The sequence below is a fragment of the Lithobates pipiens genome, unplaced genomic scaffold, assembly GCF_037356315.1.
Source record: "Lithobates pipiens isolate NorthernLeopardFrog02 unplaced genomic scaffold, aLitPip1_a1.2 Scaffold_25, whole genome shotgun sequence".
NCBI classification, from domain to species: Eukaryota; Metazoa; Chordata; class Amphibia; order Anura; family Ranidae; genus Lithobates; species Lithobates pipiens.
The window spans coordinates 58,261,620-58,286,771 of record NW_027507787.1 but is presented as its reverse complement, the minus strand read 5'-3'; the positions used below and the strand labels follow the sequence as shown (position 1 = coordinate 58,286,771).

Here is a 25,152-nt window from a genome sequence, read left to right as displayed (position 1 = left end):
TTTTTCTATTTTAAATTAGCATCAATGTGTTTTAGGCAAGATAAAAAAATAAATTAACAATGCACACCATTGTTTCTGGGCACTAGTATAGGTACAAACATACACATGTGGTATCACTGCAATCAGAAGTAGCAGGAGAATTTATTTTGGGTTGTTCTTTGGTGGTAAATTATGGCAATAGCAAGAAATATACAGCTAACAATTATTTTGTTTACAATTTTGGGCCCGTTTGCCTTAAATAATAAAATAAAAATCAGGAGATAGAAGAAGAAAGCCCAATTTGTACTGACAAAAACAAGGTATAATCCACCCGGAAACACAAAGTAGTTGTGATATGTACAATTTTATTAAACACAATTCAAAGTAAAATAATGGTGCTTGGGCATTAAGGTTTTACCCTTAGGTGTGAATGGGTTAAGGTAAAAAAAAAAAAAATAGTTTAGGTGATAGTATCACTGATTCACCACCCTAGAGGGTTTGATTTTAGAGTGATTTTAGCAGAGTGATTTTATATTGACCACTCCGGGAGTTCCACTTAAGATATCCAGCAAAAAAAAAAAGAAGGGATTACCATCACTTCCTGGGTAAATCTCTAAAGAAACCCATTAAAAACTCAAATGGAGCCCCCCCCCCCCCCCTCTATTGAAAACTGGAACATTTTTTGGCTATAGCTATGCCTAAAATATATCTAAAGCCATTTTTTTCCATTTTGGATAGAGTAGGAAAACCACTGGCCAGACTTTGTAGCACTGTAAATAGACTGGATTGCATTAGAATTGGTTTTCCTCTTCATATCTTCTCTCTTGCACTTTACACATTCTGGTGTTGATTTATTAAAGGTAAATAGATTGTTCACTTTACAAATGGGAGATATTTCACTTTCCATTAGCATAGTAAATGTGGATAAAATGTACTTTACAAAGAATACCCAGTGACGTTCAAGGCTAAAAAAAAAAAAAAAAAAAAAAAAAAAAAAAAGATATCTTTGCACAGGATTTGATTATGGAAGTCATCAGAGCTTCACCTCATTCACTAAGTAAATTACCTTGCAAAGTGAACAGTCAAAATACATCTGCTCCTGTGAACAATGCCACTTGCAGATAGTCTGCAATTGTCAAATAGTAAATACAATTAATCAAAGCATTGTTTCATTGTATTTACTAGTTCATTCTTGCGTGACCTTTATTCTGCATATGAAATCAATTATTTTTACTACTATTTTCATTCACTATACCCTTTCCATGACTGCATAAAAAGAAAATATGCAAAATTGAAAAAAAAAATTTTAATTTTCAAACAACTTTGCCTTGCTTTGTACCGGAAACATAATTTTAGTGTCATTTTAACAGAATTTATAGAATAAACTGTATACTTTAACCACTTCAATATAGGCCACTTTCACCCCCTGCCCAGGCCAAGTTTGAGCTTTCAGTGCTGTCACACTTTTAATGACAATTGCGCAATCATGCAATGCTGTACCCCAAAATATTTTTTGGGAGATGGAAAGAGCTTTCTTTTGATGGTATTTAATCATCTCTGAGTTTTTTTTATTTCTTGCTAAACAACTGAAAAAAAGACCGGAAGTTTTTTGTTTCAGTTATAAAATTTTGTAAATAAGTACATTTTCTCCTTCACTAATGTGCACTGATGAGTCAGCACTGATGGCCATAACTGGTGGGCACTGGCAGGCATCGCTGATGATCATTGCACTGATTATTAGTGCAGATCCCCTGTCAGGAAAGTTGCGTATCCGCAATCCTCTACTCACCCGCTGTCAGCGTGAATAGAGGAATGCTGATAACTGGCACTTCCTATTTACAGTGATCAGCTGGGATTGGATACAGCTGATCACATGGTAAAGAGCCTACGTCATAGGCTCTTTACTGTGATCGGAGATGCGGTGTGTCCGAGTGACACTCCACACCACTGATCCCCGCCCATCCGCTGGGGGTGCGCATGAGCTACTTGTTCTGAAGAACGTTATATGATGTCCAGTAAGAAAGGGAGAGCCATTACCTGGTTGTTATTTTGTTATTGGATGGGCGGGAAGTGGTTAAACACTGGTCATTATTTTGTCTATGAATTTCACTGAAAATAAAATCATTTTTTCAAGTCTGTATTGCCAAGATAAAAAGCGAGTTGACCCCAAAATGGCAATATATATATATATATATATATATATATATATATATATATATATATATATATATATATATATTACCTCGCTATCTTGGGTAAATGGAAAAGTTATTGCCAAATAAACAGACCCATAATGGAAATATAAAATTTGCTCTGGGGTCCTATCTTTTCTTGCATTATGCACTATATAAAATGAGTACAAGCTATGTTGGTATGACATAACATTTCTCTGAACCACAATTATTTAATGATTCATATAAAAATATACAGTTTCAAATGGGTCGTTATGGGTCTCCCAATGTCTAAAACAATGCACAAGTACTACTGTTATAGGTTGTTGTACCATATAGAAACTATTATTTAATATAGGTATTTATGCAGTGCCAACAATTTATGCAGCACTTTACATATACAGTGCATCCGGAAAGTACTCACAGCGCTTTACGTTTTCTACATTTTGTTATGTTACATCTATTATTTTCCTCAAAATTCTACAAACAATACCCAATATAGACAACGTGAAAAAAGTTTAACATTTTCAAAAGTATTAAAAAAAAAATCATATGAACATAAAGAATTCACAGCCGTTGCGCAATACTTTGTTGAAGCACCTTTGGCACCAATTACAGCCTCAAGTCTTTTTGAGTATGATGCTACAAGCTTGGCACACCTATTTCTGGGCAGTTTCTCCCATTCTTCTTTGCAGGACCTCTCAAGCTCCAACAGGTTGTATGGGGAGCATTGGTGCACAGCCATTCTCATATCTCTCAGAGACGTGCAATTGGGTTCAAGTCTGGGCCAATCAAGGACTTTAACAGAGTTGCCCCATAGCCACTCCTTTGTTATCTTGGCTGTGTGCTTAGAGTTGATGTCATGTTGGAAGATGAAGCTTCTCCCCATTCTGAGGTCCAGAGTGCTCTAGATCAGGTTTTCAAGGATGTCTCTGTACATTACGGCATTCATATTTCCCTCGATCCTGACTAGTCTCCCAGTTTCTGCCACTATAAAACATCCCCAAAGCATGATGCTGACACCACCTTGCTTTACTGTAGGGATGGCATTTCCTCCAGACACGACGCTTGCCATTTAGGCCAAAGAGTTCAATCTGTTTCATTAGACCAGAGAATTTTGTTTCTAATTGTCTGAGAGTCCTTCAGATGCCCTTTATTGTGGAGTGGCTTCTATCTAGCCACTCTACCATACAGGCCTGATTGGTGGAGTGCTGCAGAAATGGATGTTTTTCTGGAAGGTTCTCCTTGCTCCATAGAGAAACACTGTAGCTGTTAGAGATTGGCGGAGAAGAGCCTTAGGGAGGTGACCAAGAATCCAATAGTCTCTCTATTTGGCCAGGCCGCCCGGAGGTGGTTCCAAACTTCTTCCATTTACAGATGGAGGCCACTGTGCTCATTGGGACCTTCAATGCAGCAGAAATGTTTCTGTACTCTTCCCCAGATCTGTGCCTTGATAGAATCCTGTCTCGGAGGTCTATGGACAATTTCTTCCTGACATGCACTGTGGGACCTTATATAGACAGGCGTGTGTGCCTTTCCAAATCATGTCCAATCAACTGAATTTACCATAGGTGGACTCCAATCAAGTTGTAGAAACATCTCAAAAGTTTCCTGTGGAAACGGGATGCACCTGAGCTCAATTGTGTTTTGGCAAAGGCTGTGAATACTTGCACATTTTTTTATTTTATTTTTTTAATACATTTTGCAAAGATTTCAAACATACTTCTTTCACATTGCCATTATGGAGTATAGTTTGTAGAATTTTGAGGAGAATAATGAATTTAATACATTTTGGAAGAAGGCAAAAAGTGGAAAAAGTGAAGTGATTTGAATACTTTCCGGATGCACTGTACTCATATTACATACATTCATCAGTCCCTGCCCTCAAGGAGCTTACAATCTAAGGTCTCCAAATCACATTTATACATACTATACATTTAAACAGGAGCCAATTAACCTACCAGAATGTCTTTGGAATATGGGAGGCAACTGGGATACCTGGAGGAGACCCATGCATAGGGATATCTTGTATGGGGTTTACGATTTAATCGTTTTTATGGGTTAGAGTTGTTTTTGACCATTATTTTTGTTGATTTAACTTTTTTTTTTTTTTTTTAACATTTTATTTATTTTTGTTGGTTTAGCAGGATTTGGCCAGAACCCATGCCATGCAGACAGAGACAGTCTGAAAGCAAAAAGTTTCTGTTACGCTCCCTTTATAAAAAATCTGTAAACAAAATTGATTTGTATAAAAATTGTTTAAAACAATTGGTCTAAAAATGTACACCAAGGTTGGATTCACACCCATGCATTTTTTGTGCTTTTTGCAGATTTGGACTACGGTCCATTTAACATTTTTTCTTATGGAACTCATTTGGTAGTACAAATCTGCAAAATGCACTAAAAATGCATAGGTGTGAATCCCACCTTAAGCCCCTTTCACACAGCCATTCCAATCAGGTCTGCCTGTCAGCTTTTCAGGTGGGCCGAGTCGGAGGTAGCCGGATGTATACCAACAGGGGAATCCATTTACCTGGCCACCCAGAGAGATAGAGCAGGTCTGTTTGAGCCTGCTCTGCATAAAGTGAGAAGACATGGATATCACATCTGTCCCACTCTACTCTGGTCAAGATGGGATCAGCCCACAGATCACCTGATGATCAGAAAATAATCCACCCCTTTAAGGCACCCTAAAGAATAAAATTGTCAGAAACCCACCATCAATTACCTTTAATCTTAGGTCATATGCTTTCAGAACTGAATGACCATTAAAAAGTACAAGACTACAGTAAGCCCTGTGAGCTTTTAGGCCCCATTTCCATCAGTGCAGCATGGTTTTCCATGTCACATTGTTATGCATGTTTTACACAGGTTTTTAGGTGTGCTGCCATTAAACACTATTAGAACGCGTACTTTAACCACTTACAGACCGGACCATTTTGCTGGTCAAAGACCAGACCACTTTTTGCGATTCGGCACTGCGTCGCTTTAACTGACAAGTGCGCGGTCGTGCGACGTGGCTCCCAAACAAAATTTACGTCCTTTTTTTTCCACAAATAGAGCTTTCTTTTGGTGGTATTTGATCACCCCTGCGGTTTTTATTTTTGCGCTAAAAAATAGAGCGACAATTTTGAAAAAAAAACGCATTATTTTTTACTTTTTGTTATAATAAATATCCCCCAAAAATATATAAAAAAACATTTTTTCCCCCTCAGTTTAGGCCGATACGTATTCTTCTACATATTTTTGGTAAAAAAAAAAAAAGGCAATAAGCGATTTATTGGTTTGCGCAAAAGTTATAGCGTTTACAAAATAGGGATAGTTTTATGGCATTTTTATTATTTGTTTTTTTACTAGTAATGGCGGCAATCAGCGATTTTATCATTTATACAGCAATCACTGCTATATAAATGCAGTGATTCCTGTGTAAATGACACTGGCAGTGAAGGGGTTAACCAGTGGGTGGCAGTGTAGGGGTTAAGTGTTCCTAGGGGTGTGTTACTAACTGTGGGGGGGCTGGGCTTTCATTTAGTCAACACTGATCTCTGCTCCAATCACATAGACCAGAGATCAGCGTCACTAGTTGCTAGGCAGAATGGGGAAATGCTGTTTACAACGGCATTTCTCCATTCAGCCGCCCCGTGAGACGATCGCGGGTACGTTCGCGGCGATCAAGTCCGCGGGACCCACGACCGGACTCACAGGGGTCCCAACCGGCGCGCTCACAATGGCAGGGCGGCATTGAAAATTAGATGTACCTGTATGCCAATATGCCTGCCTGTGCCATTCTGCCTACGTACATCGGCATGCGCTGTCGGGAAACGGTTAATGAAAGCTCATGCTGCATCTATGCGTTTTCATAAAAATGGCTTGGGAGAACAGTGGCCATCTTGCTGGATGGAACTCGGGAACAATTTTTTGTGATTTACACTTCACCTGAGACAGCTGGTAAATTTTCTATATAAAAGCGATGTCTTTGCGGTCAGCTCCAGTTCATTGTGAATGTCATATTTGACTAAACCAGTCAGGGGTGTCACGCACATGATGTCATCGTGATCTGGATGTGTCCTTCATGTTGATGTGATTATTGAGCACTGAATCTGCCTATTTTCTATGTAAATGCAGTTATTTAAAAAAAAAAAAAAAATTGTGGAATCTGGTTTACACTATGTGGAGCACGGATCTCATTTTATGCTTTTTTTTTTTTTTTTTTTTTTTTTGAGTGGCAAGTGCAAGAGTTTGGCATCAGATGTCCTGTCAATCTGCCCCGGACGTCCTCTCTACCCTTAATGTAAGAACAATCTGACATCTTTGGGTGGTTTTGCATTTGAACTACTATTGAGTTGTGTCCTACAGTATGGCAGGTAACTTCTATCCACGCAAGTTATGACCTATTAATTTAGGAGGTCATGGAACTCTGGTAAGCCTTCATACATTCATTTCTGTTGACATTTTATTACACTGGTGGAGGATGCACCAATTTGATTTCTCAGTGAAGAATGGAATCATCACATCGGCCGAGTTACAAGTGGATATTTTTAAAATTGATAGAGACTTGTATTTTTTTAATGTTAAATAGCTTCTTTGGTATCTTTTCCACTACAATTACTTTGTTCATCACAGCACACTATTTTTGGTTTCACAAAAATAGGATTTTAGTACTCACCGCAAAATCCTTTTCTCTGTAATTCACTGACCGACACAGCTCCTCTCTGTAGCAAATGGGTTGTTAGCCTTATCACTAGAAGAATACTAGGCAAAGTTGTAACACAACACTCAGAATTATTAGTTCCGCCCAGGGGGGCAGTCCCTCAGGCTATAAACCCTCCACCCTGAAAAGCAGCATCAGTACGTCAACAAGCAGTATAACGTAAAGATAAAAGGAGGGGCGGGTGCTGTGTTGGTCGGTAAATTACAGAGAAAAGGATTTTACGGTACAAAAAATCATATTTTCTCTTATAATCACTGACCGACACAGCTCCTCTCTGTAACTAATGGGACGTCCCCAAGCAGTGCCAAAACGAGGGGTGGGAAAAACAGCATAAAAACTTCATCCAGCATGGCAAGTGGGAACTAGTGAAACTATACCCACAAAAAAACCCAAAAACAGCAGTGCATGGAAAACCACCACAAAAAAAAACAGGGCATCCTCAACAGGAGTGATCCCCAGACTGCACCAAACTGCGGAAGTAATGCAACAGTGCATTAACATAACAGTACTGCATTTTTATAAAAAAAACAGGAAAAATTATCTATTGCATATCCAATTGCAACTACAAGGCCGCCTGCAAAACTTTGCGGCCAAAACAGGCATCATCCGATGCACTGACGTCTACCTTGTAGAACTTGGTAAACGTATGGACAGACGACCAGGTCGCCGCCTTACACACCTGAGCGACCGACGCTTGGTGTCAGAAAGCTCAAGATGTTCCGATTGCCCTTGTGGAGTAGGCCGTAACCGGAAAGGGGGGCCACCTGCCCCTTCAAGGTGTAGGCTTGTACTTAAAACTGTCTGATCCACATGGAAATGGTGGGTGAAAATGGTGGCACGAGCCTGCCATGCCTTTCTTCGGACCCGCCACCAAAACAAACATCGAGCATTTTAGGGACTGTACACTGTGTGCACAATTAGGCGAGTATTTTGACCAAACCATTTGTATGCATATTGTTCAACTCCAAGCTGTGTAAACTTCTAGTATATCAGGTTATGTGTATTTGTGTAATGAGTGAGGGTGTGGCCTAAGGTGATCAACACCCTCAACACCATATATCAGTGATGGCGAACCTTGGCAATACAGAAGTTTTGTAACTATATTTTCCATGATGCTTGTGCACTCTGCAGTGTAGTTGAGCATCATGGGAAATGTAGTTCCAAAACATCTGGAGTGCCAAGGTTCAACATCACTGGCCTATATAAAGGTGTGCAGAATGAATAGGCAGCCTCTTTTCCTCAGGCAAAATGGGCAAAAAAGGAGCTTTGACTGACTGAAAAGTCAAAAATTGTAAAAAGATTTTCAGAGGGATATAGCACTCTTGAAATTGATAAGCTATTGGGGCATGATCACAAAACCATCAAGAGTTTTGTTGCAAATAGTCAACAAGATTGCAGGGAATGTATTGAGAAAAAAAAAAAAGAAGCAAATTAACTGCCAAAGATTTGAGAAGAAACAAGCGTGAAATTACCAGGAACCTATTACCCTCCAGTGCTGTCATATTCCAGAACTGCAACCTACCTGGAGTGCCCAGAAGTACAAGGAGTTGAGTGTTCAGAGACATGGCCAAGGTAAGGCAGGCTGGAACTTGATCACCACTGAACAAGACACATAAGTCAAAATGTCAAGACTGGGCCAATAAATACCTGAAGACAGATTTTTCAAAGGTTTTATCAGTAATGGGCACAGAGCTCCGCTTTGATTCAGATGACAGCTAGATGTAGGGGGGGGGGGGGGGTACTGGGTATGGACTGGTATTATTAAAGATGAGCCAACTTGATCTTTTCGGGTTTAAGATAGATTTAAAATCAACAACCAAACCTACTGCCAGTTTTTAGAAGATACGTTCTTCAAGCAGTGGTACAGAAAAAAAGTCTGCATCTTTCAAGACCACCATGATATTAATACAGGACAATGCTCCATCGCATGCATCAAAGCACTCCACTGCATGACATGGCCCCCTTCCTCACCCAACCTTAAACCCCAATGAGAACTTGTGGGCCCTTCTTAAATGGAAGATTTATGGTGAAGGATAACAGTACACCTCTCTGAACAGTGTCTGACAGACTCCATAAATGGAAGGCTTATGACTGTTATTGATAAGGTGGTGGCTATATTGGTCACAGATTTTTTTTTCAAAATGACAAAAAATGTAATTTGTAAATTTTGAGTTGTTTGTTTATTCTCACTTTAACAGATGATCATTTAGCTGCATATTAATTCTGCACATAGTTGCCCAAATAGTCGTGCACACAGATATTCTCCTAAGACAGGAAAAACCTCACTTTTACTCTGTCAAATATTCAGATTTGAGCTTTATTAAAATTTTGGATTGACAGAGCACTTGCCTAATAAATGTGCACACTGTGTATTAACACTTGAGAATTTTTCTGCTCGTTTCCCTCCTGATTATGCCTTAAAATGCAGAATCCCATTCATTCCAATTGTGCTTGTTCGCACTTGAACATTCAGTCATTATATGCTAAAAAAGTTATTTTTTGTTTTTTTAACATATTTGGGCTTTTTGATCCCACAGATTTCAATTGAAACTGCTCTGATCATGTGACAACTCGATTCTATAATGTGCCACCATTAAAAAATAATAAATTGAAGGGGCAGCCAAATTGTGCATGATGAAAGGAAGTTTATTTTACCCTTTGTAATGAGAATTTTCCTACAGCGAGTTTGCAAAACCCAATTTAAGTCAAAACTATTTTTCAGTTTTGAATAGGGTTATTCAAAACTCTTAGGCCTTATGTAATTTGTTCGCTTTATTTTCTTTCCTTTGACCAAGACAAGAAATTAGGGGCTTGGCGAGTTACTGCCCCAGGACAGGAAGGCTAGACAGCAATAAAATCCCACCTAGAGGTTCGAACCAATCCCCAGTCCACCAAAAAATGTTTTTTGTTGCTGTCTCTGTCCTCATTGGAGAAATTTCACTTCCTGTCTCTCCTTCCTCCTGTTTCAGAGCCAAAAAGTGAAGGTAAAGTGGGGATACAGGCAGTAGTAGAAACATACCAAAGTTTCCAATCCTTCCAGGCTATCGAAAACAAAATAGAGGATGTTACGTTTTAAATTGTGTAAAAATTTTAAGAATCATGAAAAATGCAAAGAAATCATTTATAAAAGTAGCAAGAACATTCTATACAATGTGTTTCTTAAAGAAACCTTTGTGTGAGTAAAACACTGAGACAAAACAGAAAGCATGGTTTAATTGTTATTTTATTAAATACCTTCTTCCAAGGTTTCAATATAACAAAGCTATGAAGATCTACCAACATTCAGAACAAACAAACACAGGGTAATTGTTTTATTTTCTATTATCATGCAAAGATTCTGCATCAAATGCCTTTCCAAGTCCTGTTTAAAAGTGATATTTATAATATATATTATATATATGCTTACATTAGCCCCATAAGATAACAGTAACAATGCTAGAAGTGGTTTGTCAGATAATGACCATACCAAGCTAAGTTTTTTTTTAATTAACTTAAAAAGAAAAAAATCCCCAAAGACAGTGCAAAAGAAAAAAAAAATAACAGAAAAATATAAAGTTTTTTTTATTGTTCTTAGAAAGATGCACTAAATACAGAGCGATTCTCATATTTTAATCAAGTAAACAGACAGTGACGGAGCAGACCTAAAGAAGACATGCATAACTTTTCTTAACTGCATATATTTTTTGTTTGGTTTTCCCTTTTAACTTAAAAAGCCAAAAGCTTTTCTTCCCAGCTTGTTAAGATTTAGTGCTGTTTAAATAAAAACTAAAAAAAAAAAAAAAAAAAAAAAAAATTCTCCCTGAAAACCATGAAAAAAGCCCCCCCACCCCCCCACCCCGTGTGCTCTTATAAATTTCACACAAGCATTCCAAACTGATTTGTATTAACCCCATTCTCGTTTACGTCAATATCTGATTTAATACTTAGCCATCTAATAATTTCTTTCCATTACATCTTGCACTGGTCATCTCAGGAATTCTGGAGAACATGCTTAGGCCATGTGCAAATTTTCACAAATACAAATGTCTTCTGTAAGCCCAACATACTATTAATTTTATCACAAGTGGGGTTGACATACCATGACATGCACCTATCAAAACATTTTTTTAAGTCCAAATTGTGCAACAATGGCAATTTAACAATTTCCAACAGCAAACCTTCAAAGAGCCTTCTTTTTCATATTAGCTGAACTCACATCTTTGCGCTTTTTTTTTTTTTTTATGCATTTTCCATTGCAATCAATATAAATACAACAAAATCCATGCTTCAAGATGCATGTTGATGCATCATAATGCACAACAATGTGTGTTGTGACACACACACTGACATTCAATAGAAAGTGCATTGAAACGCATTTTGGAAATACAAGACTACGCGTTAACGCGCATCGATGAGCCTTGATGTGGGTTTTGATGCGCTTCCATAGATTTTCACTAGAAATTTTATAAGAAAGGAAAACACAAATTTCAATCTTATTGTATTTTTTTTTTCTATTTTGTGCGTGTAATTAAGGCGACCAAAGAAATTCAAAACTCCTAAAAACAGACTTTCTGTTGCAGTTCTACATCAGCGTGTATAAATGCTCAAAGTGGATTGCTGTTTATTGGACTTGCGAAAAAAAAGGCAAATTACAGTTTGTGCATTTGTATGCTTAACAAGGTTTGATATGCAAAATCTAGATTACATATCTGCTTATTCAGATAGGATACAAAGAAAGCCTAGCTCTCTATAAAGGACAACCCACAAACAAGAACATCAAGAGTTCTTTTGAATCTAAATGGCATTTTGCAAATGAGGTGAATGTCATTTTAGATACCGTTTATGAGGGAAAGTGGAGGGTTTTACAAAAAAAAAAAAGAGACGACATCTTAAAGACTTAGTTTTCAAAAAAAAATAAAAAAATGAAGTTGTCAGACACTATTCACCCTCTTGCACAAAAAAAAAAAAGTAAAAAATGAGGGGCCATCAGAGCACACAGTTTAGAAGGTGCAGGCAAGTATAGAAAGACATGCATACATCTCTACGCATTTGAGTTCAGTGTATCGTTTCACTCATGACAGACCACACATGACTTACAAGCAGACTGTCTCCAAATCTGCTTAATAGTACACAAAGCTTTATCGCTGTGAAAATATATGAGCCCCCTTTACATATATACCACAAGGGAAGGTGTCTATGCATCAACACTTCCCATAACATGGCAGTTTCTATTTTTTGTCTATTTTCTCTGAAGAGTTCATACCAAAAATTTATTATATTAACATTGCCACTAATGAATGGTTCCTTCTGCAGGATGTACATTCTATATTCATTTTTATATAGCTTTGTATCTCTGTAATAATTCTCCCCTGCCCATTCCCTTCTTAACATAGACCAAGTTCTGCTCTTGGGAGCCAGTTGGATGGATAACGATATCTCCAGCTCAGTGCTACATTGGAGGTTAACCAACAGCTCAGCTGACAATACCTAGAAGGTTTTAATAGTCATTAAAAAATAAAATAAAGAGAGGATGCAACAAAATCAACACCTCCTTTCGTGGCTCTATCTTATCACTTTTGAAAGTCGACACTTAACAGATGAAGGCGCCAGTCCTCATAAAACTACACCCCTTCCTTTCTCTACAACAGCATTACATGAACCAGCAGCTTTTTCAATGAAAACATCTGGTCCATACACATCTTACTAGTTTTGTAATTTTTCCCAAATGATGCTTCAGGTGGCCGTCTCAACCTTCCTCATTCTAAAAGAAGTTGCATAATCCTCAGCCTGATTTTAATCTAACAATATATATATACTATTTTATATTAGTTTTTGCTCATTTTGAAACTTTAAAAACACCTCCGTACAGCAGGAACAGACACGATGGATCCATGAAATACAACAAATTAGCCAGCAGCTGCTTCAGCCTCAGAATGCATGCAGGGTTTTCGTGCATTTTTGGCTACTGCCGGCATCAATATTTTTATTTTTTTTAATTTTTATGTACTTTTTTATCTTTTTTAAAACTTCCGAACGAACGGGACAGTTGCCGTCGTTTGGGCGATCCACACTCGCTCAATAGAAAGAGGTTCTTCCACGGGAGAGGCTGTTTAAAGAAAACAAAAAAACAAGGAATGTGGTTATAAAATGAAAGGAAAAGCAACACTATAAAATAAATTAGGGGAACAATATACTATAACGCATACTATGACAGCATTTACTTTTATTTTATTATAGAACCTGGCACTTTGCTACCTAAAATCCGACTGCAGCTACAAGATTTTGTGAGAATTACAGTGCAAGAAGCCATATCCTACAAAGCGGATTCTAATTAGGAGTAAATCTAGAAGCTTGTGGAAACCAGAGTAACAGAAGTGAAGGCCTGTAAGCCATCTTTTGCCATAACAGCTTCTATAGTATTCAGCGTGCCAAAACTGCTGCCTGTTTCTCATCTATGATTCAGTGAAAATGTAGTGTCTTTAGTATTCTTAGTCATTGCCTAATGAAAGCATTTAGAAAAACAACCCTAAAGTCTATATCAAGACCAGCAGCAACATTTACTGGCAGATAAATCCCAGAGTTCTATAGTCCAGCAGGCAGGACTGACAATGCTGCTTGTTATTTCAGTATAGCAGAGACACTGGGGTTGATTTACTAAAAGTGAAGAGTGTGAAATCTGGTGCAGCTTCCAAGTTTTTTTTGTCAAAGCTTAAATAAGCAAGTTGAAGTTAGACCGGGTTCACACACTGGTATGACAAACACTCTGACATTGGGAGCTCAAGTCGCATGACGCGTGAAAACCAATGTTTCCCTATGGGAGCTCTTAACTGGTGTGACACAAGTCGGTCCGACTTTGAAAATGCTCCCTGCACTACTTTGGTCTGACTTTGATCCTACTTCAGCCCACTGAATATCACTAAAGTTGGGTCAAAGTCAGATTGTCGTCTTGACTGACCCGACTTTGGCATACGACTTGCTGATGATCTGGGGAACTTCACGCCAAATATTTTTAAAAAAATGGGCATGGGTTCCCCTCCAAGAGCATATCAGGCCCTTCGGTCTGGTATAGATTATGGATGGATTTTAAGGGGAACTCCAACACTGAAATAACGGCATGGGGGTTCCCCCAAAATCCATACCAGATCCTTATGTGAGCACACAGCCTGGCAGGTCAGGAAAGGGGGTGTGGACGAGTGAGTGCTCCGCCCCCACCCCCGAACCATACCAGGCCACATGCCCTCAACATGGGGGAGTGGGTGCTTTGGGGCAGAGGGGCCCAAAAACACCTTGTCCCCATGTTGATGAGGACAAGGGCCTCTTCCCGACAACCCTGGCTGTTGGTTGATGGGGTCTGCGGGCAGAGGGCTTATTGGAATCTGGAAGCCCCCTTTAACAAGGGGACCCCCAGATCCCGGCCCCCCACCCTATGTGAATTAGTATGGAGTACATTGTACCCCTACCCATTCACCTAAAAAAAAAAAAAAAAAAGTGTCAAAAATACACTTTACACATGTTTTTAAAGTAATTTATTAAGGCAGCTCCGTCATCTCTTCCAATCTCTTCTCCCCTCTCCGGCTCTTCTGCCTCCCCGCTGTCTTCTGCCTCTGCGGATTCTTCTCTGCTCTCTCTCTGGTTCTACTCCCTCTGTCCACTGTCTTCTGCCTCTGTTGGGTCTTTTCCGCTATCTTCTAGCTCTTTTGCCGGCCCTTTTGCTGAGTCTTCTCTGCTGTCTTTTCCCTCTGTTTTCTTCCAACGTTGACTCGACACTCTCTCCGCGCTAATGCCGGGTACACAGTGTGCCACTACTTTATTGGCATGGGGCAGGGTCACCGGAGACCCACCCCTTATGACATCATCGCCCATCATTCCCCGGGTGGTGACATCATAAGGGTCGGGGGCGCCGGATGGTGTCAGGCGGTGACCATGCCCCATGCCAATATAAAGCTAGCCATACACCTATAGATTTTCTATGGCTAGATGGAAAAAGTGGGAGATTCCTCCATCCACACAGTTTAGCTAACATGGAGAAATCTGTTGCACTTTTTCCATCTAACCATAGAAAATCTGCAGATAATCTATAGGTGTATGGCCAGCTTAAGTAGTGGCACACCATGCACCCGGCATTAGAGCGGGAGAGAGCATCAATTCAACATCAGAAGAACAAAGGGAGAAGACCCAGCAAAAGAGTGAGAAGATAGCGGAGAAGACAGCGGACAGAGGTGTCCGTTTATGAAGCAATGATCAGTGGAGATCCAGAGGATCGCCGCTGATCACAGCCCATAAACAGTATATAAACCAGAGATAATCGGGGGAGATGTGTTTGAACTTGTTCTCCCGCCGATTATCTCCGCACATGGAGAATCCTCATAGACTGACACAGTAACGGTCACTTTATGAAGCTGCGATCTCAGCGCTTCACTTGTGATCTGTGTCAGAATTCACACGCCCCGATTCACCAACTCAGAGGTGGAGAACCGGGGTAGTGAAGAGGGAATCAGGGGGATCTGAGGAGGAAAGAGGAAGATAATTAACTTCCTTATGCCTCGTTCAGACCCCCCAACACTGTAACCATGTCCCCCTGTCATATGTATGTGTATACATATATATACATATATACATATAATGTGTATATGTATATATATATAATGTGTGTGTATATACATGTATATATAATGTCTGTGTGTGTATACATGTATATATTATGTAGGGGGACGCTTTATTTCACTAACATTAATCACACCGCGTGTCAGTGTATTGAGCTGTGATAATTTATCACTGCTTAATATAATGACATCTGTGTGTATGAGTGAATTTCTAGTACTGTAATCTCGTAAAGTCTCACGAGATTACAGTATTAGGGGCCATTCTCCAGTGTTAGAAGCGTTTGTAGATCGCTTCACACCTCCAAGGGTGAAACGATCTACTCCGCTTCATATAGTGGCACACAGAGGAGAAAGATCTCCTATGTGAATGCCGGAGAATGAAGCAGTGAATAGATTTCACTGCTTCATAAAAGGACACCAGAGGGAGAAAAACCAGAGAGAGAGCGGAAAAGACTTGGAGAGGGGAGAAGAATCGGAGAAGGCTAGAAGACATCAGCGGATCAGAGACGTCAAAGCTGCCTTAATAAATTACTTTAACACCCTGTGTGCTGTGTTTTATTTTTGACACTTTTTTTTATTTTTTTTAGAATGGGTGGGGTACAATGTATCTTTACAAGGGATCTGGGGTCCCCCTTGTAAAAGGGGGCTTCCAGATTCTGATTAGGCCCCTGCCTGCAGACCCGACAGCCAAAGGCCAGGGTTGTCAGGAAGAGGCCCTTGTCCTCACCAACATGGGGACAAGGTGCTTTGAGGTGGGGAGGCACAGGCCCCGCTGCCCCAAAGTACCCACCCCCCATGGCGAGGGCATGCGGCCTGGTACGGTTCGTGAGGGGGGGGGGGTGCTAGCTCATCCCCACCCCCTTTTCAGACCTGCAGGCTGTGTCCTCGGATAAGGATCTAGTATGAATTTAGGAGTGGGGCGACCACGCGTTTTTTTCGAAGGGCCTGGTATGCTCTTGGAGGGGGAACCCATGCTGTTTTTATTTGTCGTGGAGTTCCCACTAAAGATTCATACCAGACACAGTGCCTGGTATTGTCAGGGATCAAAGTCGAATCCTTGTTCATTGATGTCGGACTTCAAGTCGCAGGACAAAGTCGGATCCAAACTGGTAATGTCGTGTTGTACCAGTGTGAACCCGGCTTTAAAAGCTGAACGGTTACCATGCATAGCTGCACCAGATGTACCAGATGTTGCACTCTCCACTTTTAGAAAATCAACTCCACTGTGTTATCAATCCTAACAAGAAGTTAGTAGTTGGATCACTGGATTTCTGGCAGATCAACAGATATTTTTCTGTGCTTGTAGCTTTTTAAACCAATAAAACATGGACAATTTGGGCATGGATTGCAGAGATGTACTAAATATTTTTTTTCTGCCCTGACAAACTTTAAACCAAAATGCAAAAGTTAAACAGGCCTTTAGTGAACTGGCTGACTGTAGCAGGTCTGGTAATTCCAAAAAAGAAAAGGGAAGGTAAGGATGACCATAAACCACCTGATTTCTTCCCTTTCACAGCCTAAGGAGATTACCAGGAATTACACATTTAAGGGCAACCCTTAGGTACCAATACCACAAACTTTTTAAATGAAATAATTGCTTGACATTTCTTGAAGAGCATTAGCTTCCCCGACTGTTATTGATCTATGACACACCCAATAAAGTTTGAAAAAGCCGCCGCTGCAGTCAAAATATCAGACACCTACACTCATGTAGAGATTGGTCATTCAAAAAGAACTATACATTTTTAAATGCATTTCTCATGTCTAGTCATTGATTAGCAAACTGCTGATTATTTTTCTTTGCGACAAGCATAAACTTTATTTTTTTCCTACAGCTCATCTGACTATATCTCAAACATTTTAAACAGTTAAGTTCAATATCCTATTACTGTTGCACCCCCCCCCCCCCCCCCACAGTGTTATTGGTCCATTAGGCAGATCATCACTTGGCCCAACAGTGTTAACTAAGGTACATTGCTGAGTTGTGGCCTACTCGACACCCGCTGCTAGTCTGCATAGTGAAAGCCTTGTATTCAGGGCCTTCTCATTACAGAGGATTTAAAAGGCAAGTAGCAGGCTTGCCCATAGGCTGAAGGAGGACTGCTGGTCTACATCTGTTCCCAACTTTTTCCCATGTACCTGAATTGGTTCCTCACTGAAGGGGGGCAGCTGGGGCCCCAGAGCAGTGATAGTGGACATTCAACCACTTGCCATCTCTACGATACCAGACCCTTGTCTCTTCTGATTGTGTAGTACGAGGTCGTCCCTGGGCATCAATGTATTGTGTAAGTCGGATATAAGCAATACAGGCAGCATCTTCCCCAATTACATGCACGTGGGGATTTAGGATGGTAGTATGGATAGGCTTAGTATTCTTGGACAACACTAAAAAGAAAAAAAAAAAAAGTTATTCAATCCACAACAAAGGAAATCATATTTAAAAACAACCAAAAAACAGTTTTGGGTGGGAGATGGTTGTTAATTCTACTGTAAGAAACACAAACCTAAATGAAGGTTTTGTCAATAGCATATATTGTGCTCACATTCTGATTCTGCAGCATATGTGAGTTACAACCTTGCCCCTTTGGCTGGGTTCACAGCTAAGCCGCATGCGGTTCACAGCAGGAGTCTGGTACATCTCTATTCACCATTTCAGGTTCGATTTCAGCCCAAACTTTTGGCTGAATTCGGTCCTGAAATGGACCAAAAGACGCACAGTGCTCCTGTGCAATTTGCACTGGAGCCGCTGTAGAGATGTGTGAACCGGCTCCATGGAGAGCCATTCAAAATCTTCTGCTATGCGAATTGGATGCTGGAAAACCCACATCCAATTCACATAGGTGTGCTAGCCTTAATGTCTCCAGTATATTTTAACAGACAACCGGTTGGAAAGGAATACAACCTCCACTGTAACATTTGTACTAGTAAATGTAATTACCAAAGATGTAAAAAAAAAAAAAAAAAAAGATTCAATGTACTGTATATATTAAACAGATTTTCCCAGATGTCTCCACAAAGCTGGAAGTCAGATTACAGTCATGTTATGCATATACCTTCCAAGACTCTAAAAAGCAGATGATGCTTGTTTTTCTTAATTACAGCAAATCCTCAGATTTAGCATTCAGTTTAAGGAAGGAAATGAAAGATGTCAATTGGTTAATATCTTTAACATGATTATAGTTCACCTGAGGAATTTTTGTTTCTAAAAAACTGCAGTTCCACTTAAACTACAGTTTTGTTTTGTAAAGAAAAAAGTGTGATGAGATAACATTCATTCAATTTCCCTTTTTGGGGACCTGGGATTGTTTTCTCTATAGGGAAGTTTTCCTATGTTAATAAAATATATTCCAGTAAAACATTTCCTGTATTCTGGAATAGGTTGCACTGATGGACACCAATGAGGTGCAATCATGAAAAATTCCATAGTGAGGTTTTCTATCACAAAGAAAAACAAAAAGGTTAATACTCACAATTGTCAAAATAAAATTTATGGAAGTCCATTCCTTCAACAAGGTTACCAAGAGCTTCAGGTTCAAATGAAGTCAAGCCAGGGTCACAGATCTTTCTGTGTAATGAAAAATAAATGGAATGAGTAATCAGATGTCATCATAATATACAACTGCTGGCACTGCATTGCTACAATGCTACAAATATAAATATATCCGTTAGTATTCCTTTTGGCATGTTTTTGTGGTAATGGCACAGTGGCTTAAAAGTAAAACACTGCTGATAAAAATCATTATTGAGGAAATTAGTGCTTTTCCATGTCCACAATATAGGCTCATTAAATCGATACAATCGCTATCCAGCAAAAAAAACACTAATAATCAGTATTGGTTCACATCAGAACATGGTTTGGGAGAGGTGTGTGCTGCGTGTGTTTCCGGTATCACATTCAAAACACGCTGCCTTTACAATCGGCCCTGTGTGTCAATACATTGTTAACAGCACCCAAAATGCAGATTGCATGGTAATGCATTGCCATGCAATTTGGTCATTGGCAGACATGCAATCCTATTTCTGGCAAAAGCTCTTCGCAACAGGGCTGCTAAAAAGTGCACAGAAAATATACACTTGCTTTCACAGTACAGCTCCTTTGCTGGCTGGATAAGAAAAGTGTTGCAGTCTTGCTGACAAAAACTCTGCAGAATATTATCAGCCACTGAGTGATGCCTCTCTCATCAGGTACGCAAAGGAGCCACAAGTGGAACTAGGTGAGAATATCTCTGCCCTGTATAGCAGTCCTGTGAGTTGTTCTCAATGTCAATATCACAAGTGTGATATGGCCTAGGACTGCAGGCAGACCAGTTAAGCACCTGGCTTCTTCTACTATGAAGCCATTTGGTTGGCATAGATGCAGTATTATTATACAATATTTATATAGCACCAACAGTTTTTGCAGCACTTTACAACATGAGGGCAGACAGTATAGTTACAATAAAATACAGGAGGAATCTGTATGTGGTTTAGAAATGTTCCTGCTGATATATGAAAGGCCTTCCATGAAAAACATCAACTGGATGGGAGCCATTGCTTCTCTAAAACCTGAATATATCTTTCAGCATTGATGGTGACTTTCCAGATGTGCAAGCTGCCCATTCCATGCACAATAATTGCACCTCCCTACCATCACAGATGTAAGCTTTTGAACTGAGCGCTGATAACAAGCAGGAATGTCCCTCTCCTCTTTAGTCCAGAAGACACGACGCCCGTGGTTACCAAAAATAATTTCACAATTTTGATATGTCTGACCACAGAATGTGTCTAGGCCAAAAAAGATGCCAGCGTTTCAGGATCATGTTCAGATAGGACTTCTTTGCATGACAGAATTTTACCTGGCATTTGTGGATGGCACAGCAAGCTATGTTCACAGACAGTCGTTCCTGAGCCCATGCTGTGATGTGCTTTTTAAAGCATTGCCGTTTGAGGGCCAAAAATCATGGGCACCTAATAATGCATTTTGGCTTTGTCCCTTGCACACAGTTCTCTGAATATTTTTATATTATTTACTGTAAATGAAATATTTAAAGTCTCTGCAATTTTACACTGAGGATTATTCTGAAATTGTTCAACAATTTCTAGATGCAGGTTTTCACAGATTGGTGAACCTCTGCCCATCTTTACTTATGAGACACTGAAGGAGATTTACTAAAGCTGGTGCACTCAGAATCTGGTGCAGCTGGTAGCCAATCAGCTTCTAATTTTACCTTGTTCAACTAAGCTTTGCATAGAAACCAATCAGCTTCCAGGTTTTATTGCCAGAGTTGCACCATATTTTGCACTCTCCAGTTTTAGTAAGTCCCCTTTCACACTGGGGCATAACCACAGGATCTTAGGCCAGCCATACACGGTTCAAATCTCAACTGGTTCCGCAGGAAACCAACATTTTAAAGTAAATCTAAAGCTGAACATACACTAGTAGAATTTCATTTGACATTAGTGGGGTCAATTCAACGTTTGTTTAGACTGCAGTGAAGAAAAATTCAAAGGCGCAGGATGGCAAAGTTAACAAAATCTTGAACTACTTTCAAAACGACATTTGAATGTACTCAGAATTTATTTTTTTCCAAATAAGTTTATTGTACTGATAATCTTTTAAAGAATGTTTGTGCAAATGTTCAAGAATTTTCTTACGATTTTTGTTTAAAGATGCCACTACTGTATAATCAGCTTTAGACACTTAGAGGTCTCCACACAGCCTTCATCAGCTCTCATTTACCTCTGCTACAGATAAAGGTAAGCATTTCTGTACAGGTAAATCTTTAATACTTCCTGGTCATGATGGCATTTGTCCAGCCCCTCCCACGTTACAGATGGTCCTATAGCCTATCACAGTGGTAGACCACAAGGAATGTTGGAGTTGAGAAGGACCAGGCAAGTTCTGGAAGTGACTAGAGCTTAGCTTGCTTAGAACGGCTGACATTCAAAGCTGATTAAGAGATGCTGCAGATATGTACAGTATATCAAGGATGCACACTATACTCTACTTAATCCAACCCTCCCCCCCACCCCAAACAAAAAAAAAAAAATCTGACTTTAGACACACATTTGCAATGCTCCTACTAGAAATGGTGCAACATTTATGCGCAATGAAATAATCAATTACTAAAAAAAAAAAATTCACTCACGTGTAAGCATCAAAGTCTCCATTGTTAATAGCTTCAATCAACTGCTCTGTGATTTTTATAATCTCCTGTTTTCGCACTGCAGAAGAAGACAGAGACTTAGTAACATGGAATTTACAGAACGATTTTGTCACAGTTGTAGTATGTCTAAAGACCGTATAAGGTTAATAACACAAACAATTTTACTGGGTTCATTGGGTAAATCAACTGGAAGGAAGACAAAAAGGTAGAACATGAAGGTGTCCAGCAGCAAACTCCACTCAAGTATCTAATCCAATCAAATAATTTTCAGCTGCAAGCCGCCTCTTGTAGTAAGCAAGAGGAGGAGGTCACTGAATTTACCAATACATTTATCTATAAAATTCAAAAAATGGGGCTTCATATCTGTTATATTAAAGCCTAATGAACTATGGTTACATCTTATAAGTGCTGATGCTATTAATTTTAGTGGTATGAGGGAGATTTGGGCAAAAGTCTCATAAAAAGGAGGGAGAAGGCCTTATCACATTACATGTTCCTTACTTTGCAAGGTGTAGCATTCCTAAAACTACACTTTTTTTTTTTACAGAACACAGATTTAACAGTGCAAACCAATATATGTATATAAACTAAAAACGAATGGACCGCAGAGGCAAAATGTCTTTCACAAAAGGCACATTTTTGTGAAATGTGCCACAGCACTCAAGTACAAGAAATTTACTTTTCTGCTGTTGACATTCACACAACACACACTATACTGTATGTATTGTCAGTGTCTGCTTAATGACGTTCTCAAATGACAGTAATGTTCTGGATGTCAAGTTACCCACGTGTGATAAACTCATTCTACCCCCAAAGTAATCCCCCCCCAAATAAGATCATTTATACTGTCTTGGTCTGCTAAATTGACGGATGATTAGTAACAAAATATGGGTACAAAATGGAAATGTTCTCCCTCTTCATATCCTACCAAGTCAACAAGAAAGGTTTAGACAGACTGCAGCAATTTTACACCACATTTTGATCCCAACACTTTGTTTATTGTTTCATTGACTTATAATTGTAAGCTTAATAGGCCAAAAAGGCAGGTGAAAACACATGATTTCACACCTAAAGTAGACCTTGTATGTATCAAAGCAGAAAGCAAAGGCCTCATCCTTTTCAATTTAATATATCACCATTTCAAAGAACAAACTTTTAAACACCAAAGAGAAGAAAAGAACACTGTTTATGATACACAGCCATGTGATGAAGAAAATAGCACAAGAAGCCCATTGTGATCTGTTGAGCACAGGTACACACTACCTACATTGAGATACAATAGGTCAGTACAGTTAACAGGCGAGGGCTGGCATGGAGCAAAAACCACACAAAAGGAGTTTAAATCTGTGGGGGGCTCTCCATGTTGTCATGAGATTGTAACACATGGCTTTGAAAGAGTTTTTGTGTTCTGCTGTGAGCATATGCAGAAGGCACTATGTTCAGTTAACTAATACGTCTCTATTTTTACAATTACATTTAACAAAAATTTGAAAAAAAAGTTCACTGGTTTTCTACACTGTAATAGCTTGTGACCCCATAAATTCCCCACAGGCTGAGGGTTGCCAGCCCTCCTCTGATAGGTAGGGACTATATGAAGAACCGCTAAAGGAAAAGGTAGGTAGGTGTGAAAATTAATAGTGATGATTAACATATACTGGTAACTAGGGTGGGTCAGTACCAAAAGACGCTCTACTGGGCTGCCATCTAACAGCTAACTTACACAGTGAATTGCTAAGTGAAAATGGTACAACTGGAGTGAGCATAGGCTCGGGCTGGGCATGCTCTATCTCCAAAGTCTGACCTGGGCTTTCCCAGGCTAAAACTTTCTCCTCGCAAGACTGGGTAGCTGTAAAGAAGCATACACGTTAGCAAAATAATGACCACTAAAACAAATAAATCTACTGCAAAACAAAATGAAATAAAAAGACTTTAAGACAACAGCTGTGTTTTTACAGTTAAAATAAATTATACACAAGTAACCCATAACTAAAGCTGATCATATATTTAGAACAGCAGTTAATTATTACCAATCTTTCTTTTCATAGGCAACAAAATGCAGATTTTAGGTACTGCAAGAGAACATAAGGGGTTGGACAAAAATATGGAAACACTACCTGATTTTCAGGTGTGAGATTCACTTTTTTTGCGTTGGAAGCGATGTAACATTACTTTTGTGTACTCTGCTAGTAATATGGAGTCATGTCAGAGCTCCCGGAGTTTCTAAGAGGACAAATGGTTGGCTCCCACTTAGCTCGTGCCTCTGACTGAAGTTATTTGTGGTGTTGAGAGGTACAGTATCAGCTTCCAGAAAACGTCATCTGATAACCATAATCGCAGCTGTCATGGTCAAATGACCGAAAGAGACAAAAGGACATTGCGCAGGATTGTTACCTGAATTTTTGCATTAAGAATGGTATCAGATTCTATTATCCACCATCCAAGACTTATATGTGTCAATTCCAAGAATTCAGGCTGTCTTGGATGCCAAAGGCAGTCCAACACCATAATATGCAACATATACGTTCTTTTACTATACTTGTTTCTATAATTTTGTCCAACCCTGTATTCGTATGCAGCTCAGACACCCTTAGGCTTTTTGCACACGGACATTTTCAGGCATCCAATGTAATCTGCTGGTTTATTTCCGCACCCAAGATACACCGCGATAGTGTACAGCCACCTATAGTAATCACTGGCTATGCCCAGGTATATGCAGTGCTTGTGTAAACTAGCACTCGCACATGGGCGTAAATTCCTGGAAACACAAAAGCGGAGCTCAGGTATTTACACCTGTGCATGAGTTTATGCATGTAATGCTAGCTTACAGTGATGTAATAATATGGGCAGCTGTACACTTCAGACATCTCACAGGCATAAAAATATGCCCTCAATTTACGTTTGATGCAGGACGCATTTTTTTTTTTATTGCAGCATAACAATAAGCTACCACTCAAATATATATTTTTCTCCATTTAATAGCGTATTAATATCCTATAAATAAGTGCATCTACCATAGAATCAAATCAAAATAGCCAGTGTTTGTCATTATTTTGTTTGCATACTAGGATATTGAAATGCAAATTTCTACTCTGGGTGGGCACCAATGGTTACAATTCCTTCCAAGGTTTTGATATTCTAGGAGGTAAGATTATAAATTTTTTTAAACAGATGCTTGTGTTTTCTTCCTACAAAGCTATAACAAAGGTGTCACCTGAATTGCTAGTGCATGTAAACCCTAATTGCTTCATTGTACACCCCTACATTTACAGCAGCAAAACGCTGCAAAATTTAACGTGGTTCTGTGTTTTCCCACAGACGGCAGTCAAAGCGTTCCTATCCTGAATGCGATTTTTCCACATTCAGGAGAGGGAGGTTGAACTTCACCTAACCGCAGCAGCTCCTAAACTCTGCTGAAAGCCTATGTGTACATGGACACAGGCTTTTTGGAGTTGCGTTTAGGAGCTTTGACAAAAAATGCTGAAAGCTCCTAAACTCAAGTTTAGGAGCTGCTAGTGTACATGAAGCTTAACAACGAACTTTGAATGAACTGTGGATGGCTATGA

General features: G+C 39.4%; 1 protein-coding gene across 25 annotated transcripts in view; it reads right to left on the bottom strand.

Annotated features, from left to right (window-relative positions):
• Positions 1–10,629: 10,629 nt before the first annotated feature.
• The window catches only part of CAMK2G (calcium/calmodulin dependent protein kinase II gamma), a 361,588-nt gene continuing 347,065 nt past the window's right edge, over positions 10,630–25,152 (bottom strand). For 12 of the 25 annotated variants that reach the window (XM_077454505.1, XM_077454508.1, XM_077454506.1 and 9 more), the window contains 5 exons: positions 23,310–23,435; positions 21,572–21,647; positions 18,914–19,008; positions 17,583–17,828; positions 10,630–12,946 (listed from right to left, as the gene is read on the bottom strand). In XM_077454505.1, coding sequence (XP_077310631.1) covers positions 17,596–17,828; positions 18,914–19,008; positions 21,572–21,647; positions 23,310–23,435 — 530 coding nt within the window. In that variant the 3' untranslated portion in view covers positions 10,630–12,946; positions 17,583–17,595. The remainder of the gene's footprint in view (positions 12,947–17,582; positions 17,829–18,913; positions 19,009–21,571; positions 21,648–23,309; positions 23,436–25,152) is intronic. The other 13 variants (XM_077454514.1, XM_077454520.1, XM_077454517.1 and 10 more) reach the window with 2 other exon arrangements.